The sequence below is a fragment of the Sebastes umbrosus genome, chromosome 8 (genome assembly GCF_015220745.1).
Source record: "Sebastes umbrosus isolate fSebUmb1 chromosome 8, fSebUmb1.pri, whole genome shotgun sequence".
In the NCBI taxonomy this organism is placed as follows: domain Eukaryota; kingdom Metazoa; phylum Chordata; class Actinopteri; order Perciformes; family Sebastidae; genus Sebastes; species Sebastes umbrosus.
Genome location: NC_051276.1, coordinates 19,618,880 through 19,639,032, shown reverse-complemented (window position 1 = coordinate 19,639,032; position 20,153 = coordinate 19,618,880). Strand labels below are relative to the sequence as shown.

At 40.7% G+C, this 20,153-nt stretch overlaps 1 protein-coding gene across 2 annotated transcripts in view; it reads left to right on the top strand.

The window, feature by feature from the left end:
* The window catches only part of adgrv1 (adhesion G protein-coupled receptor V1), a 116,692-nt gene extending 98,567 nt beyond the window's left edge, over positions 1-18,125 (top strand). For both annotated transcript variants that reach the window (XM_037778492.1, XM_037778490.1), the window contains 4 exons: positions 3,896-4,017; positions 10,046-10,231; positions 12,888-13,065; positions 17,619-18,125. In XM_037778492.1, the coding sequence (XP_037634420.1) occupies positions 3,896-4,017; positions 10,046-10,231; positions 12,888-13,065; positions 17,619-17,737 (605 nt within the window). In that variant the 3' untranslated portion in view covers positions 17,738-18,125. The remainder of the gene's footprint in view (positions 1-3,895; positions 4,018-10,045; positions 10,232-12,887; positions 13,066-17,618) is intronic.
* Positions 18,126-20,153: the final 2,028 nt, after the last annotated feature.

The window sequence follows — 20,153 nt, the reverse complement described above, 5'->3', positions numbered from 1 at the left end:
GCGTGTTGTTATTACAGCTGCTGACCTCTCTGTGACAGTGATGTCAGCACCGTCTTGAGTTTCTACCCCAGCTGTTTTCGTTGAACCCACGTTCTCCTCTCAGTTTGTCTTCTCACACCAGGAATCAGCTCTGGTCAAATGTGTGGATAAAAAAGTAGCTCCCTCATGTACAAAGACAATCACTGCAAATAGTTTTGAGAAGAAATATTGCACTATTGAGGGTTAAACTGTTTGTTTTGCTTCTTACAGTATGTCCGCCAGACAGAAAGATACCCATGACATCATTTAGCATCTCTCTAGCAGAGAGCTGAGACTCTTTCATGTGTTTATGCAAAGGTGTACATATGCATTCATGCATGTAAGTATAATTATGCACACATACAGTAACTCCAGAAAGCGTGTGCCTGCTCTGCCTCTTTCTGCTCCTTCTTAGTGGTATCAAGACAAACAGACAGTCAGCATTTGGCTCTGGGAACCTGTTCTTACTGTGGGAGCTCTGCCCTATCCACAGACTGGAATGTGCTTACATGGTTGGAAAACTCAAACCAAGGAGGGAGCCGATAGAGACAGATGTGCAAAATAGAAGAAAGAGGGAGAGAGATAGAAAGAGTGTATGTTGCTCTGACTAGGAATAGTAGAAAGTTTGAGAGGACTGAGGAAAAAGGCTGAAAAGCAACAAATGAACGGGTTTATGAAGCAGATTTTTCAACTCTGAGCAAATGAACACCAAAATAAAACAGAATGTCCGGAGAGAGCGTAAAGCACAAAGAGACTAGGTGTGAAATAATAATAGGAGTATTGGCAGAATGAATAAAGACTTGCAGGAAATAAGTCACGAAGGGAAAAGGAGAGGCGTGAACAGGAAGAAAATGAAAAGAAGGAAACGAGAAAGTACACCAGACTAGTTCAGCTGCAGTGAGATAAGGAGCAGAACTTGGAGCCGAGTTGAACTGACAGGGTGGTGGAAGTGGCACCTAAGTGAGGGCTTTTTGTGTAAACTTGGGGCCAGCGCCCTGTGTTTCCATCCTACTTGTGAAGTGAACTGTACAGTCTGTCTTACATAACACCAACCACTACAGAGTGACTCAGCAGTGTAATTTTCCCTGTGGATTCGAAGCATTTATGTCTGTCTGGGGTGCAATTGATTTTGAAGATGTCACCTTGAAATTGAATTTGTTTTGTAATATATTAGATTCAACTTATTGTGCACTCTTAAAATGTGCTCCATGTGCTCATGGTAATACGACCATAAAGAATATGTTACATCATGCTCTCAGCCACACAAGATGATTTTAGTAATCTTACTGGTCATCTGCAAATTCCAGCCACCTTACCAACCTCAGCCTTCTACACCCCAACAAACACACACAGAAATACACAGACGTCACAGACATTGTATGCCTAGAAGGTAACCCCCAAGATGCGAAACCCTCGCGAGATGGTTAGGGTTAGGGAAGGTCGTCGGGCAGTGAGTCTCGCAAGAGTTTTTGCACATTCGCAACTTGGGGGTTACCATCTAGACCCGACCATGACAAAGTCTCTTTGTGAGTAATGCAAATGAATATCTAGAGTAAATCACTCAACTTTGTAACTTTATTGTAGCAACAGAAATACAGTGTGATTGCAGAAAAACAGACATTTGATCGACATCTTCGGCCTGAAATCAACTTGAGCTAACAGCAACAACAGGCTAATGACTTAAACCATGTTGAGAGCCGTGCAGAGGCTCCCAGTTTCGCGTTTAGCACCTTTAAGTCTACGATTAAGGTTTTTCAGTTCTCAGTTCTCAAACCCTGTTTCCAACCCCTTTTCTTTCTTCACTTTTCAGTTTGGTCCTATCACTCTCAATATCCTGCCATTCAAGGCCTCATTTTATCAGCTTAGTATGCGTCAGAGCAATGCTAATCAAAAAGATGCTGAACTCTAATTTGATGATGATGATGGCTGATAATGTCCCAACAGTGTTTTTACTCGGGATCCCTCGTTTGCACCCCACATTACAGCCACAGGGTGTGGTGTTCATGATGTGGGTGTATTTTGAATATTCTGCTGAAGCGTTCAAATTTGAGTGTTTACACCTGTGACACCCAACTGGCCAACTCTTCCTCTCTTTTGTGGAGTGACTCTATAAGGACCACATTCATTTATAAATATACATCTTGTTTCAACAGCTGCTTCCATCATGTCCTTGCTTATTTTCTCCTGAAAGAAAGCAGATGGATAGTAATGAGCTGTATTATTTATCAGGCCTCTCTCTGTTGTGATGACTCATTCTCGACTGTTGACTCAGTCTGCTCTTGATTGGCAGTGCTCATTGTGTTCGTCCTCTAATTAGCCGTTCCAATAATAGGTGAGGGAATGATTTTTCAAGCTGAGAGAAACACCATGACCTGATATAGATGGAGTGCAAGGATACATCAGTGGCCTCAATTCAGTCTCCACTTCAGTGAATCATGAATAGTACAAGGGGCAATGGTTAAAAGGAATATAAATGAATCTGTCCTTACCGTTATAGATAAAGTCTGAGGCGCAGTATTCCCCTGTACTTGTGTAGCGTGACATACAGTATTGTACTGAATGCCTGACAGTGCTGCTGTATCAGCCCTGACAGAAAGTGGGTTACCAGTTCCTACATGAGAGCTCAGTTAAGAAACACATGCAGGGAGACCTCTCGGTGGTTGCGTCTTATCTTAGAAACACTCGACGCAATCTAAATACAGCAGATGTGTTTCAGCGTTTTTCTGCATGATGGGTGGTGTGTGTCCGCTGTAAACAACATGCATGAGGTCACATGTTTGTACGCGTTTGTGGCAAATGTGTGTGAGAGTGTTTTTAGGGCTCTTTTTACTGAGTGCAGACTCAAACTATGGAGAGGGGCACACCTTTCTCCAGAATAGTGCTTGATTAATTAAGATCACCTATTGAAATTTTGTCACTTCTTCCGTTGGACTACATTAGTCACAATCGTAGTCCCACTTCCCACAATACTGAGAGATGAGTCAAGATGAAGGTTGGCCACAAGGTTTATTCAAAAGCCTGTTGTTGCTTTGAATAAATAACGCATGTTGTTCCTATTGTGAGAACCAAGGACGTTCCATCTCTGGACGATGAATACCAGCCACATTGACACACCTTTTATTTAATTTCTATGTCCATCATTTCTATTCATAATCTACTCTACCTCGAAATATACCATATATATAAATGTGGCTTAACATGCCAGTTGCCTCAGCCATTTCCACAAACAAAATGTGTACATTTGTGCACACCGGCTCTTAGGTCAGAATCAGCATTAGTGGCTCCGTAAAATGCTCAATAGATGAAGCACTGAGTGGGGAAAACGGGAGTGCAGCCCTGAGTGCATGCCTGCCTGCGTGCTTGCTTATTGGCATACATCAATGTGTGTGTGTGTGTGTGTGTGTGCCTGAGGTCTCCTCAGCCAACCTTGTGTTTTTGCTCTCTAGCAATGTACAGCGAGCACTAGTTTGGGCTTTAATCAGGGTCTATATGACTCCACATGTGGACCACGTGTACTCATTAAGACTTTTGGAGCAGACGAGGCGCTGTGCAGCGATGTTGAATTGGGGCTGTAAGAAGTTGTTCATTAAAAAGCTCCTGAGGCCCGCTCCTGGTTCTAACACACCAACCCTCTCTTCTTACTTACTGCCCCGCTTCAGAAACACTGCAGCACATGAAGGTTACACTGCACTGTGTATCACCCAGAAAATATATCAGACATCAACATCTGGATTCAAGCATGAAGTGTGAATCATTTATATCATGTTAAACTTTAAAATTTAGTAAAATTAATTAATATTTTATTTAGTTGTTGATATACTAACTTGTGCAGATATATTGTTTTTGAATCCTCCTCTGTTGTTATCTTGTGCTCCAGAGGTGCCGCTGGTCATCTGCCTGTTCCTGCTCATCTCTCTGGTCTGGTTGTGGGCAGGACTCCATATGGAATACAGGAATCTGTGGACGCTCACCCTCTACGTCATCTTCAACTGCCTGCTGGTGAGCTCATTGACTTGTTTATCTATTTGTAGGATGACATGCTTGCTTACTTTCTCTACTTATTCATGTATTTGTTCATTCAAACAGTTATTTCATTCATACACTCAATCAACAGCAGCATCTCCCATCCTGCATTGCATTCCCTTCTTCTTGGTTATGCACCGTAGAAAAAAGATGAATGTACTGCTTCACTGTTCATTACGATCCTTCTTAATCTAATCATTAGTGCTGTCATTAATTTCACCGGCGCCGTCAACACAAATTGAAGTTGTCATCTTTGTTAATGTCCCCAGAGCAGAGTTATGAGGTGAAACTAATCTAAAGAAATGTTTTATATGCACCCTCAACCTTGAAGTGTGTTGGATTTTGAGTTTTCGTTTTGCAGTTTAGATTTTTTTTCTTCGGTGTGATAGTGTTTTGTGGTGTTTGCATTTCATGGATTGTAATATCAGAGGGTTTCCTGGAAATCACCACGAATTAAATATTGATGATTTAGGCTACTAGGCTGGTACGTGTGTGTGTGTGTGTGTGTGTGTGTGTGTGCGTGTGTGTGTGCGAGTGTGTATGTGTGTGTGCTGATCTTTTGTTGACTTGGAGAGTGCCAGAGTGATGAAGGCTACTTCATCTCACTTTGAAGCCCTGCTTTGATGCGTTGGTGGAAGCAGAGCAAGGCGAGCCTCGGAAGTGGAGAGAGAGTCGGGGGTTATCGCTGTGTCACAACCCTCTGAAGCCTTTCACTGCCATCTCTCTCTGTCTCCACTTTCCATTTGTGCTTTTGTCTGTTTGTTTGTTTGTTTGTCTCTCTCTTAATTTGCTGCTCTCTGTCTTCAAACCGACTCTGTGCTCCAAGTATCAGAGGCGATAAAGAAGGCACAAGATAACTCTATCACCAAATATCTCCTCACAGCTGCAAACTCCCAGACATTTACACTGCTATTTACTGTAACTTCAAAGAGTTATATGACAGACGATCATCAATGATTATAGGTTGAACTTGAAGACCTCTGGTTTCAGTATTTGATAGCAGTTTCCATCAGAGAATAGATTTCTCCATGGCTAAATATTTAATGTAACAAAAGTGAAGCACAAAAGCATTATTTTTTGTTTATTCTTTAATGTCTTGGAAAATATTTGTTCCCTATTGGCATTGCTCATGTCATCAATAATCGCTAGTATGATATATTGTTAGTATTATTACTATCGTTGTTTGTACATTAGGTCTGGGCAATATGATGATATATATTGTCAAAACAATATAAAAATATCTATCTTTTATGTTTTTCTATATCGTTTCTATTGTGATATAGGCTAGGCCTATATTTTTTTCTTTTTTCTCTATGATTTCACTTAAAACTGTTAAGTTTATTTTGCACTTGAGTTCTTAAAATGAGAAAATACTCAGTACTACTCAGTACTTGTTTCAGTGTTTTCCTAACCTGAAAGAGCTGACAAACCATCTGATGGTATAATGTTGGTTTGGAAGCTTTAAGAAATGCCAGCATGGCTTCAACAAAGTGTCCATCAGTGGCTTAAATCCCAAATAGTGTTGTACTTAGAAAGCTAGAACTCATTTAAGACTAGTTTTAACAGTGTTACAGGAATGTAGTTGTGTGGAAACGTCTCACATCTTGAGCGACTCAATAATGTCTTCTTTGCAAAGATATCCAGGAAGCTCTCCCGACCCCGCTCTCTTTGGCACAATAGGCTCTTTTCTTTCATGTCTGCTCTATAAATGTTGCGGTCTCTTCTGTCGTCCTCCGAGAGACACCATCTGCGTGTAAAGTGTGCCATAACAGGTCTGTGGTAACCGGTGGTGATATGTGGCATCCACATGCCAAAGACAACAGTGTTGCAACAAAGCAAACTTCTCCTGTGGCTAATGAAGAGAAGTGATGTCAACGCCAACAGTCGATGTCGCACTTAGCACTTGTTTATGAGCTCCAATAGAGTTTGTCCTACTCTGTGACATCATATGGTCAGTTTCTACAGCTGACCAATGGTGTGATGGTGCTCTTTAAAGTCAGCATAATTTTTGTTTTGACTGAGGTAAAATCCTGTCTCAATCCCATAGGGCCACTTCAGATGAAAGTCATTTGTTCCCTCTGTAGTGACCTTTAACATGTTCTTGTTTTTGATATAGGCCCCTAAGGCCTCCCGGTTTTCTGCCTCCAATCCTCCTATATTCGCTTTCACACAAATAACATCCAGGCATGCATACACATATACATGATCACATATAAAACTCCCGTCGCCTGCCACTGCCTCTATGGCAATCAGCTACATTTCTACTGAGAGGGGAGAAATACAACATAAAAGGACTTCATGCCAGCCTAATAGATTGCCTCCCATTACATCCAGTTTGCCCTTGGCTTCAGGCGGGACGAATTCTGGCGACTTTTCAAACTCAGCGTTCACTTCAAAAAAGCCTTTTAGAAGAAAACTACTGTATGGCAATTGATTTTCAATCCTAGCTCCTACATTGCGACCTCAAAGCTCAAACTAAAACGGGAGCCTCTGGGATTTGGTCTGCAGTAGAAATAAGGAAGGATTCATCAGAGTGGAACAGACAGGTAAAGAGCCCCAAAGCCGAAGCGTGTCCAAGGACATTGATTAGCAGTAAACACACTCGTCTGACCCAGTTTTCGATGGAGATGCTGTTGCCATGAACCAAGCATGGTTGCGATTAGATTTGTGTGTGCACACACATTTTACGGAGGGAGCTTAATTTATTTAGCTGTGCAGGGGAAAAGAATTGGGGGTAAGAGGGCTGGCATTTTGTGTTATTGTGGGACTTCCATTAGGACTGAATGAAAGTTTAATGAAAGCAAATGGGATCCAGATAATGAGACTGAAAATGTACTTCTCATCAAACACTCTGTACACCTTGAACAGCAATTGTGTCAGGATTGATAACAGATGGAGGCCTTCAAAGATGTGAAAAGAAGTTCATTTCATTGTGTTCTGGTGTTATTGCAGGAAGTTTTGATTAAAAGGCTATTTACACAACGCTTTTTAAAAACCTTGGGACTTCATCCAAAAGTTGTGATGATTGTCACATCCTTGCTAGATCTCCTCAAATTAGATTTCATGTTAACAAACGTTGTACTTACATATTATACAGGCTAATGAGTTATTGTTCCGCCAGCTGCTTATTTAAACATGCTGACCTTTATTCAGGTCTTTCAAGCTATCATTTTCCATTCTGTTTATTGCCTTGAGGTGGGAAGTTGTTATACTGTAAGTCTCTGCTGTAAACTATAGCAGAGCGGCTGTTGTTGTTTCCTTCATGCCGTGAATTTTCCATTAGGAGGATTTTCCATGTTTACCTTGGTGTTGCTATTGATGTGGTTGTGTGGCACATTTCCCAACAGCTGATTACTGAACACCATTAAACAGCTGCAGATGTTACAGCTGTGCACAACTGTGTTTGTGTTGCGAAGTACAGATTACGCTTTGCTTATTGAGCGCTGTGTTCGTAGAAAGCAACCTTTAGTCTCCAGCAGATTGAACCAAACTGTGAAACTGATCATATTTGCGGTGATAATGAGGAACTTTTTAAAGCACAGACCGTAGTTTTTCTGTTTTCGTTTCTTATTCCTTCCATCCCTCATTTTCCATTATACCACACTGTTACTCCGGATCCACATCTGTGCCACATCAGGCTGAATTAGATGACAATAATCAAATCACGGCAGCACCACCCCTCATTATCTCCTCCTGCGGCGGCCCCACTGCCGGTAAACCTTACCCCCTGTCAGAGACATCCACAACAGCGAAGCAGCAGCATGCTCCATTACAATTCAATTCCACCCCCGCTTCCTCATTCAACCTTTGTACTCGCCTATAAATAGGACACAGGATATCTGTGTGTTATTATGGAAAAGAGGACACGGGCCCACGCGTGTCCACACACACACACACATACACCGTCAGCTGTGTGAAGCCTGCAAAGAATTAGGATTTAGGGGAACTAGATCTGCTGCTTTTATGAGCACAGAAAATGATTTCCATACAACGCAAAATACTTGAAGGGAATATTGCATCAATTATCACAACAACAACATCACCCTCACATGAGTCACTTAGAAGACTTTGTGGGCTTTTATTTCCCCTAAATTACCTGTGCGTTTTTGTCTCCTTGACCCTTTCACTCATCACAGACAATATACTTTTCTAGCTATTCTTTCTCTGTAAATCCAATTTTAATCTCATTCTTGCCCCCTAAATGTTTCTTCTCATGGTCTCCTGATCCAAGCTTTGCTCCCCCCCTTCTACCCACCGACTTCCCTGTCCTTCCTGCTCTCCTTATGTTCTGCGCTTTCCATCTCTAAAGACGTGGCCTCTCCAGTGATCAGGGAACACTTACATAACAGGCCTATGGTAGTAAAGCCTGTTCCTCAGGCTGCACCGGCTACTAATGACCTGTGCTAATCACCCACAGCACTGTTGTCATGGATGGCCACATACACATCCATATGTGAATACACACCTGGCTCCTTTGTGTTATCACACAAGGAAGGTTCATTTCTTTCTTTAACAAAACAAAAAGTCATGACAGCACAATCCCTCTATACAACGCTAAATGTAGCTCTCAACCCTGAAGTGTCCCATTTCTTAATGGACTCAAATTTCTCATTTTGAAGTTCATTCACACTTGTTCTCAAAGGTACATTAATGCACAAACACGTATACATTTCACGTGGATGTACAGCACTCACTGCTAATGTCCTGTGAGGTGTTTCCATGTGTTTTATCTATTTGCAGCTCTTTTTTTTCCTTCTTACCAGCTGGATGTTCCTGTTTTACAGTGCACCCATAAAAACACAGTTTCCAGTTACGGTTCCTGCTGTCTTCCTCTTAATGTTGATTGTAACCATCGGCGCTGTTTGTAATCCTTTTTCTATGTCAATATCTCTCGGTTATACTCGGGTAATGATGATCGCTTTGTAAAGTTTACCACCCTTTGTTAATCAGCTGTCTGATCTGCTGTTTCTTGTGCTCTGTTAGATGTAAAACAGAAGTGTGTGGTTTGGTAACATGCAGCTTTATGGTTTGAATATGCAACAAAATTGCTTGTGACGAAGTCAGATGTTTAAAAACAGCTGTTTTGAACAGTTTGGGAAGTTCTTACCCACTGTCACTTGTTGAAAACCGAGCACTTTGCTCACCAGACGTATTGACAATTGTCTCTCTGGTAGCGGTGTCTTTACCACCAACAAGGCAACTAAAGAAATCTGGTTTTATCGATTCAGAATCAGCATATCTAAGGATCATGCACGTCTCAGTTGCTGCATATTTAGAAATGTATATTTTACTGTCCAGAAACTTACTTTATGCCCATTTCTTGTCACTTTAAATTCGACCGAGCCACCTTTTCATATGTCCAAATATCTGTATGTGAGGATGGGTTGTGTGTTTGCGTGCACCTGCATGCACAAACACATTCACACATTTGTGCCGTGCACTCTTGTGCGTTCCATCTCTGTCTGCCGTCATCGCCCGCTGATGGGTGTTGTGGAATACGGGATGGCCCCGCGATATTTGACACTGTGGTGTTTTGGGGTAATTCACAGCCTGGTGCTGTTGACCAAGAGGATTTGGTAATGACGAGGAAGTAGTGGAAGAAGAAATACCAGAGTGCCAATGATGTCATGGCTCAATGATGAAGTAATTCTCCATTAATTGGCCTGCAAGAGATGCTGCTGCTAATAATGATGTGAAACTTTTAGTGCAACAGCATTGTGTTGCTTAATAATAATGCATCCTCGATACAGTATGACTTGATATAATAGAATTTATCTTTGTGTTTTACAATTTTAAAATATGTAAATTCATATTTTAAGCATTTAGGTCTTGGATCCCTGGCATTACAAACAACCATGAAACCTGCCAGCATCAGACTTTGTCCTAGCAGACAGATGTTACAGATTCCATGTCTGAAACAGGCTTATGATTGATTTCATACGATACGGAGGAGCTCTAGTAGAGGAACAGAATGTTCTTGATGCTGATTTTTCTTTCTCTACAGGGCTTGTTTGTGTTCGCCGTGTACTTCGTCATGCACAACCAGCTATGTTGGCCGACTAAAGCCAGTTACACAGTGGAGATGAGCGGCCATGACAGTCCCGACTCTACCTACCAGGGAGGGGGACCCACCACTGTCGGGGGCGACATCAGCAAATCAACTCAGAATCTCATCAGCGCCATGGAGGAGGGACACACACACACACACACACACACACACACACACACACACATGCTTAATAGGCGATCAGAGCTATACAGTAGACACACTCGATTATACAGATTTACAGTATTTCTCACCACTATGTTCCATACTCTATTGCTTAGCATTTTTACTTGAGTTACAATGCGCTTCATTTTCTACTCTTTACTATATCCTAGATATGGAAAATTGTGTTTTTTTTAGGACCTGCTTGTAAATTTGGCCTTCGTTTCCACTAGTCATGATAGCATTTTGCTCACAAATGTCTGGGAATGCAGCAACCGGTCCAAAATTCACTTTACTGGTTCAACTTTTACCTACCATACCTACCATAGTTGTGAGCACATGCAGTTTTCCTATGCAACAAGGAATGATGACTTACAATGCGGATGCACTCACTTTTGCTTTCCCCTCTAAATCATTTAGATAATCTGGCTAAACTAAGAGTACAAACTGTGGTCACTTCATGTTGGGAGATGGTGCCACATATCTCAAAAGATAGAATTTGAATCTTCCTAAAATCGTTATCTTCTTTCACTATGTTCCACCTTCTCTCTAAGTCAATTTCCCCCTTTCACCTCTTTTTCCCATGCCCTCATTCCCATGGCTCTGTTTGCCCATTCCTGGTCGTCCTTCACACATTTCTCACATCAGCTGAGCGTGACTCCACAGAGAACATTCAGACTCAGACACTCACACTCTTTAGGCCTGTCTGCATCAGACTGATTCTCATTATGTGTGCATAAACGGTCAGCCTTCATAACTCCCACTAACACCCGCATCAACCCCTCTTGCGACCTTTCTGTCAGATCGGCACATTGCATGCAAAACATACTGTATACACACACATGCAGTACTTTTGTAGTGACTGTGTCCTCAGCAACTATGCCCTGGAGAATACCCTATAAGGACTGAGCTGGTGAGAGGCAGAGAAAGCAGGAGGTTTAACTTCATTACTCCTGGGAACTCCCCTTTCCCTCTCTCTGTCTCCATCCCTCTCCACACATAGGAATCCAGTAATCTTGTTTTATTCATGAGAGCACACTCCTGCCTCTCTGAGATCTGGCCACAGCCCAGTGAGAAAAATAAGAGCGCAGATAGAGACCGGTAAGAGTGGTGATGTGAGTGTTAGATGAGTGACAATTTATGGAGTGGATTGGTTGAAAGGAAATTGAAGCGAGATTAGAACAGGGATAGGAGCGTATAAATTGAGGGTTGAATAGTTTATTGAAAGGTTTGATTCATCCACTCACGGCCTCCCCTCAAAGTGGATATGACAGATCTGAGGTGCCTGGTGGCGCTTAATTCACCTCACCCGTACGCTCTGTAACGGTTACAGCCCAGTGAGCCTAGGCAAGCTTGTGCAACACACACATTTATGCATGCACATGGACAGATGAGGCATTCATAATTAATGAACACCAGCCGAATAACAACATGGATTCATCTGGTTGTTGTGGAAAAGAGAGAGATACACACATAATTGATATTCTTTTGTTGTAAAACAAATCCCCATGGTCAGTTTCCTCTTTTTATTTCATTCTCTGCCATCTTCTCTTTTTTCTCTCCCACCAATTCTGTCTTTTGCTCTATGGAGGCATAAAGTGAAGTGTTTATACCCTCTAAAAAATACTGCTTTTGAACTCTAAATAAAAGGCTCTCATCTGTCTCACCGCACTGACAGCATAATGTCCATGTTGTTAGGCAGATTCAGCATGAAACCCTAAACCCTAAACTGACCTCGCTCTCACCCTGTGAACCTACTGTGACCCTGTGCATTGGCCTTAACCCTTCGGGGTGCTTGGACAACATGCACTCTGCCTGACCCCTAACTCATCACAGACGTGATTACACGGATGACAGACACAGCCATTCTCTGAATTAAGTGTGTGTGTGTGTGTGTGTGTGTGTGTGAGGGAGAGAGTGCCATGATGATGAGAATGGTCGACCTGATTTTGCCCTGGGTTCATGTGAAGTTAATATGTTTGGGCGTTGAACTAATCTTTATCAACAACACATGAAGACTTTCCTAAGTGTACTGTGATATGAAGCTTAAAGGGGAACACCACCTAAATTAAGAATTCCAATATGTTATTTTCATGGCCGTGGAAAGTTCAATCAATATTTATGAACATGAGCTCCTCTCTCTCAAAGCCAGAAACCAGAGAAGTAACGCTCAAACTAGTGATGTCATAGGATATAAAGTCTGGAGCTGCTCCATAGACAATGAATGGGCTGATTTTGTGGACCCACAGAATGTTTGTTGTCTTTTTTTCTACCCATATGAGCTTTATTCTATTACATAAGTACATAAATTTACTCTCTATATAAAATGTTTTATATGACAACATTAACTGGTTGCAGATCACTTGTAAAATTATTGAAAAGTGCTATATAAATAAATTTACTATTTGTATTACTTTGCTGCTATAATTCACAACTTTCAGTTTTTTTTAACCATCATGCATTTTCTAATTATACTGTAGGGTTTAAAAGGAATTTATCTCCCAAACATTGCACAGCGTGTGATTAAACATTAAACAAAAATCAAGTTCAATCAAAGTTCTTGGCCAATAGCGATGATAACACATCTACATTGTGCATGTGCTCATATGGCTGTATTATGTGTGTCTGTGTGTTTCAGGTGTCAGCAGACTGGGAGCGAGCGTCGCTGCGACCCAGCAGTCAGCCCAGCAGCGTGTTTAAACCCAGTCCTGTAATGGGGACGTACACCACCGAGGGAGGCTTCATCAACACCAACCTAGTCACCACAGACGAGGAGTCGCAGGAGTTTGACGACCTTATATTTGCCTTAAAAACTGGTGAGGATCCCACCAACTCACAGATGTACTGTACGCTCACACAGTCGTACTGTTTATGTGTTATATCACTTTCTGTTTGACAAATTAGTTTTTTGTTATTTTTCCTCAAACAGGCTCAAAACTCTACTTAACTTTATTGTTTCCCTTCTTTATCTGATCAGCATCTTCATAATAACACTTGAATTGAAATCCAGCAATTGTTCTCTCCTAAAAATTGCTGAGATACATACAAATACTGATATTGTAGCACATTTGTTTGAACTTATTAACTTGTTTTGCCCACTTTTAAGCAGAAAGGTCCTGAACTGGATAGGCAGCAGCACAAACAAAGACCTTTCAGACAGAATACACAGCAGTAAAATCACATGGCAGGAACACAATATAATATTGAATTTCCTCTTTGGTATAAATAGTGTTACAGTATCACAAAACTGTCAAAGAGTTGACACATTTGTTCACTTTCCTAACAACTTCCCCTCCAGTGTTAGGCTTAGGTTATTTTAAGATGAATTAGTTACGCATTGAGTCAATCAGAAACGTTACTTTGGTCAAACTCTAACTGAATGCATAAAAACATCCTGTGAACACTTCTGTCCAGTACTTTTCCATGAAATATAAAAATAAAGACAATGTGTACTGTGCATAAAGGTCACCACAATTCAATACAGTGTGTTGGCCACAATGCTATTTTAAACACGAAAACACAACATCCTTCCAAATTAAATCTTTTTAATCATGTAGGGCACATGAGGCTTAAAGCATTAACAAAAAATGATGAGAAGAGAAGAGATGTTATGAGATTATGAGAAAAGTTAGACTAATTAGAAATTATGAAACTTTTGCCTTTGGTCATTCAATGCCAATATATATGTATGTGTGGGTATTTGATTATTTCATAGTGTACACACATACAGTATCTACGACATCTATTAGCATCAGCCCTGCTTAGTCATTCCTCTGCGTACCCTAAATCTCTCTGCTGCCATGGAAACCATTCTTCCTCTGTTGCCATCAATGTTTAATGAGCTGAGGGCCCAAACTGCTCACTGATATATCACCAACACACACACACACACACAGTCCTCTGCTCACTGTTTGAAATCACAGAGTAATTGCTTCACAGTGTCTGAATAAGAACCAGGCCCAGCTGGACAACAGCCAACAGCAGCCTCAGTCCACCAGAACGCTCCTCTGCTGTTAATGTGAGACATTACCAGAAAGACACTGGACTCATTTTTTCACACACCTGAAAAAGAAACACTTTAAAATGAGCACAAGAAAGATGTGATGCAGTGATGCTTACATCACTAAATCTAATATGAGAATCTGCTGTGGCAGTACATCTTATTTATTCAGCTGTTTGGCGCCGTCCCAACAATAGTTCATGCATTGCAAAGTGTGCACCTTATATGTCAGCAAATTATGTGAATATTATCCCTTTAACAGGTGAAAATAAATCACCTTTTTGACATTTTTTGACAGGGATTCTGGTGACGATGTAATTTGCCAACATGAAGTCAGTGATCGGTTTTAGTGTCACATTGCAAAAGGAAGATACTGTGAACCATTTGATGCAGCAGTTCCATTGTAACATGATTAATAATCCTTGTGGGTGGAGTTTTCTGTGGGATTTAGGTGTAACTCTACATGATTGTTCTTGTTTTGTCGGAAATGGATCAGTCTATGATGCCTTAAAGCTACATGATTCTTGAAGTTGAACACCTGGAATTGTCTGATCTTAAAACGTGAAGAACTTTGTCTGGCTTTACCAAGCAGCATTAAATGCAACAGACTGACATCGAGACATGACATCAACAAACAACATGGATTTTTCTTTTTTTTAAACGGAGAGAGGCTGGATTGATAATGGAAATTGTTGTCTGGTGCTCATCCCTGCTTGGATTTGATTGCTTTTTATTGCTTTACAGATCATTGTCAGTCCCTGTTACTCCCCTCCAATAAGTGAGTGCTCCTGCTGATGGACAGCTAACCATTTCAACGAGTCATTCAGCTCAGCTTCACGTATATCCCAGTCAGCTTTAGTCTCACATCATGCAAAGAGCAAGAGCCTGGTCTTCCATACGGTGGTCGCTCTGGGACAGATAAGTAGCGAAGATAGACAGACTAACCTGACCATGAAGATCATGAAGTTAATGGGACTGAGTGACATTAAATGTCTCGGTTAATCTCTCGGGATTCTGGAAACGAGAAATAGCGTTCAAGGAATATAAATGAATCATTAAGATTATTGAGGGATGCCAGGCGTCTGCTGGCTTTGAGCATAGTTACAGTCCTGAAGTTTGATTTGACTTTGCAGTGACGGTTGTCCTGTTTGGGACACAGCGGGCTTTCTGTAATCTTGAAACCCACATAAAACTTGACTTTGCAGGAGACTACATGCAGCAGCACTTCAGACCGGCTAGCCTGCATCCCAGAAAAACAAAACTTGTAACCATGGAGATAGCCAAATTTAAAGTCCTTCCTAGCAGGTGTGAGTTCGAGAGACTTACGGGTCTTAATAAATGTAGATTAGACTGAGAGGATAGTGTTACACTTTCTAAAAAACTAACCTCTTATTGACTGCGTAGTACAGCGTGAATCAGACACAGAGGTGTGTGTGTGTGTGTGTGTCGCTCCCCGTCAAGTAAACTGACAGTTGTATCAGCGGGACATTTGTCTCAGATCTGCTCTTCTCCTGACCTCTCTCTGCTGTCCTGAAGCTGGTGTGGTGTTCAACCTTAAATAGCCTCAGGGCTGCAGCAAACAAGCCAGGGAATTTATTGTTCCCCCTCGTTGGCACACTCACCAGCATGAAGTTATGATTTATATTATTCAGTGTAGCAGAGAGGCAAGTTTGCAAGATTTAATAAAGTCAAATCAGATGGCTCCTCGCAGGTCTCTGACACGGCCTCAAGAAAATATATAGCATGATCTTTTCTGTGTGGAAAATAGAATGCAAACTTGAAACTTGGATTTTCATAAAAACAGTCTTCTGATAAAGTTATAATCTTCTGTATTTTGCAGTTAAAACTTAACTCTTCAACTTGTTGCTCCACCAGTCACAAGGACATTCTTCCGTTTCACACTTTCCCTGGTGACCTATGACCTTCTCTTTGTCCATACACGTCACACTGAACGTATGGCCTGCTTTAATCTCAACGGCAGTAAAGATAATAAGAATTATATAATAGGGCACCGCCTGACCGGGGTCAGCAGGTAGCGCCGTAATGAGGGTCTTCACGCTTCATTTGGTAGTGAACCATTAACACACACACACAGTAGCATACACATACTTTTGACACATGTACTCTACGTAGGACGATGGAGAGCTGATCATTAACGTGTTGGTTTTACTGTGAAAAGGACAGCTTTTTCTTATCACTCAGTGTCAGAAGGAGCCGTGACTGCACAAAGCAGCACAGGTCTGGATGCTGCGCTGGTTATGCCATAGGAGTCATACGTCACCTTATTCTGTAGGTTAGCGTTTAACCAAATACAAGGAAGCTGAGAGCACCTTCCTTTGGTTTTCTTTGCTTTATTGACATCACTCTAATATACTTATAAATTGCAACGTACATATCACTTACTCGAACGTTAAAGTCCTGGAGTTATTTGTTTTATAGTGTTCCTGGTGATTACACAGCAAACATCCTTTATCAAAACAGAGACAGGTAAACAGTGTCTGACATTTAGAAATATTGTAAAATAGGAACATAAACGCTATAAAAGTGAATCATATGAACAAACTATCAATACATTTTCTTAGCAAAAGAAAAGTGCTGTAGATACCTGAGAAAGAAATCACACCAAGGCTGCATAATTATTTAAATTTGCCATCTAATAATAGAAAATGTTGCGCCTGGATCCAGATTTTGTATCACAATATTAAAGTGATTTTTTATTGTCATTAAGGTCAGTGCCGTAGCTCATGCAAAAATAGGAAAATGTTCAGAAATCCTTTCAACAGGTGCTGCAGCCACACAAAAATGTATGTCTTGTTTGACAAGTTGCCTATTTTTTCACCTAAATACATTAAACCTTGGAAGCTCTCAAGATATCCAGCAAACAAACAACACTGAAAACATATAATAATCTTGTTGGTGGAGACAACTATAGTTTATCCTTGTTAACACCCACAGTAGATAGTACACATGCCTTGTGACTAAAATATTTATACATATAGAAGTGTGCCTGCTTTATGATTTACCCTTTGACTCAAAATGAGTTACAGTACAGTAAATGAGTTTGTTTCACTGCCTCGTTCCACTGTTACATCAGAGTCTGTCAGTCTGCTCCATGTGCAACTCATCACCATGACTGATCAGATACTGTACAGTATGCTGTCTGATAACACGGAGACCATGACATATGGTATCCATTGCATAATACCACGTTGGCCCTAATGTGACAAATGTGACAGATAGTAAACGTGTTGCACTGAATAAGAAATACATGCACTTGCTGCAGATATTCTTGCACATAAAGATTAACTAAAAAGAAAATACTCATATGTCTGGATGGAGGTGAAATGTAGCTTCTTCTGTCTGTTTCAGGGACCGGCCTTAATGTGAGCGATAACGACTCCATCCCTGGAAGCCACGACGGAGGGAGCATAAGCAACTCGCAGATAGTTGAGCTGAGACGAATCCCCATCGCCGACACACACCTCTAACCTGTTCACCTCACACAGCCCTCTATTCTTCATAAATTACAACACCGTATTTTTATATTATAAAATGCCTTTGCACTAAAACTGTTTTTTGTAATAGAACATTTTCGTATAGATGTTTGATACTGTATGTGATTTTTACTGTACATCTGTTTTTATATATATATATATATAAATATATATATATATATGAACATATACATACGTGTTTTACTAAATTAATTTTTTAAACATCCTTGATGGAGTTGTTTTCTGAATGTATATTTGGATTTTTTTTTTTCTGTAGAAACCTAGCAAATGAGATACAGCCAGATGAGCCCTGAGCAGAATCACAGCTGCTGAGGATGGGAATTGTGTAACATTGTTAATAAATGATTTACCATATATTTTACATTTGGCTCTGCTAATTCCATTTTTACTGCTCATAAGGTTTTAAAAAAATCAGCTTTACTACTGGAGGGCGCTTCTGAAGGTCATGAAAGTGAGCCACTGTGGGGTCGGGGGTCACACCCTCACGGAGGAATGGTTTGTGTGAATGATCACTGCCTCGTGGGAATTTCACAAACTGGCTCAACACGGAGGAGAGGTTTGACTGCTCTTCTGAGAAAATAAGAAAAATGTAAGCAATGCAGATCAGAGCGTGCAAAATATTCAAAATACTCCTGTAAAAGTTAAATTATATAAGCTCTTCAGGCATATTTGAATTTGTTTCACTTAACAGCATAATTTTTTTTAAAGCAAGGGCTCATCTTTGATCTCAGCGGGTGTGAATGTACAAGCAAATATTCCCCTTTTAACTTTAACGACAGCTTTGAACCTCATGGAATCCAAAGTGTAATTGACCCTTGCACCGACCTTTAACCTTTGCCCTCCATCAACTAACCTTCTGAACTTGGTTACTGTTTGCACGAGAGGCTGTTACCTTTACTGCTCAAGAAGGAGCAAGAATTTGAAATTTGTCAGGGAAAACCCAGAGAAAAGAGACACCTATTGACGCCACTGCTTTATCGTCATAGTTACCCCCCCAAGGTTCATTGTGGATGGTTGAGGTCACGATCCCAACAGATAATGAGAGAGCTGCAGCAGCAGATGAGTGTGCTACTTGAAGATATTTTGAAAATGTTGTCTCTTGACATCCCTCCCTCCCACGGGCTAATGACTTCATTCTCCTTACTGCAGGCAAATGGGGACGAGACTGTAGACGGAAGAATAAAAGTAGGGAAGAAAAAGTGAGTTTTCTCCTTTTTCTACTTGAAGTAGTTTGTTTTATTTAGGAAGAAATGTCAGTGTTTCCTAGCTCTGCAATCTATAAAACATATTGATCCTACTCTCCCCACTCACTGTAGTGGGAGAAACAGCCTGGCTCCAGTCGATAAATCTTCTTCTTACCTGTTTTTGTTTTTTTGTCCACCTCTGTGGCAATTCCCCTCCCCCCCTGAGGGCAAAGCAGCGAGCAAACTTTACCCACAAAGGAGGGTAGAGATGTTTCTGAAACACCACCCTCCTTAAACAAATCATATCACATCCCCGAACACAATAATGTTTAGTCTGTTTGTCTCCTCTGTTTCCTGCTATATGATTACATCACTTTTGAAACCCATCCTCTAACCGTCAGCAGGAGTCTTTCCTCTGGGATTTAAAGGAAAAACATCGCTGTAATGAGCAAAGGAGAGCAAAGACGATGTTACTCCATTTAACAAGATAACACTTCTGGGTTTGTTTTTTCTCCAGCAGCAAATGAGCCTGTAATAGTGCAGTACAAACTTGTGATAATCTAGCATTTCCAAGGGGCTGTTTCATTGTTTACCTTCTTCTAAGAAAAGCAGTTAAGACACAAGCAATTAATTTCCATGCATTATTGCCATCATGGCGACATTACAGCTCCGACATACTTCCATTATGTATCCATTAGAGTAAACTGCATTGACTGTAGACTGTATACTGTCATCGATGTTAATGAGACATGGTGAAACTGACATCAGTAATTTCTGAAGCTACAAGAGTACTGGGAAAATGGATCTGCTGCAAAAGAAACACACCAAGGCCTCCTGCATAAAAATAGCTGACTACTAGTGAATCCAGTGCAAACATGGCATATTTTACAACTTATTTTAGTTATCTAATTAACCACAGTGTATGCCACAATCTTATCTAACGCTGGAGGTCAAGTGTTTGACTAAATACCGGGCTTAGATTAGAGAAATGGATCTGTCAAGTCTGCAAAAAAAGCCCATCACAAAGTGAGAAGATAAGAATGACGGCTGCTAATAAAGAGGATTAATTAATAAATGTGAAAATAAATGTAAATGCTTCTAATTCTTCTTTTATATTTTATTATTTATCTTTCATGTGTATTTATTCTTTTATTTATTCCTCTTTATATTTCCACACCAAATTTATTTTCTTATTCTTTTACAGA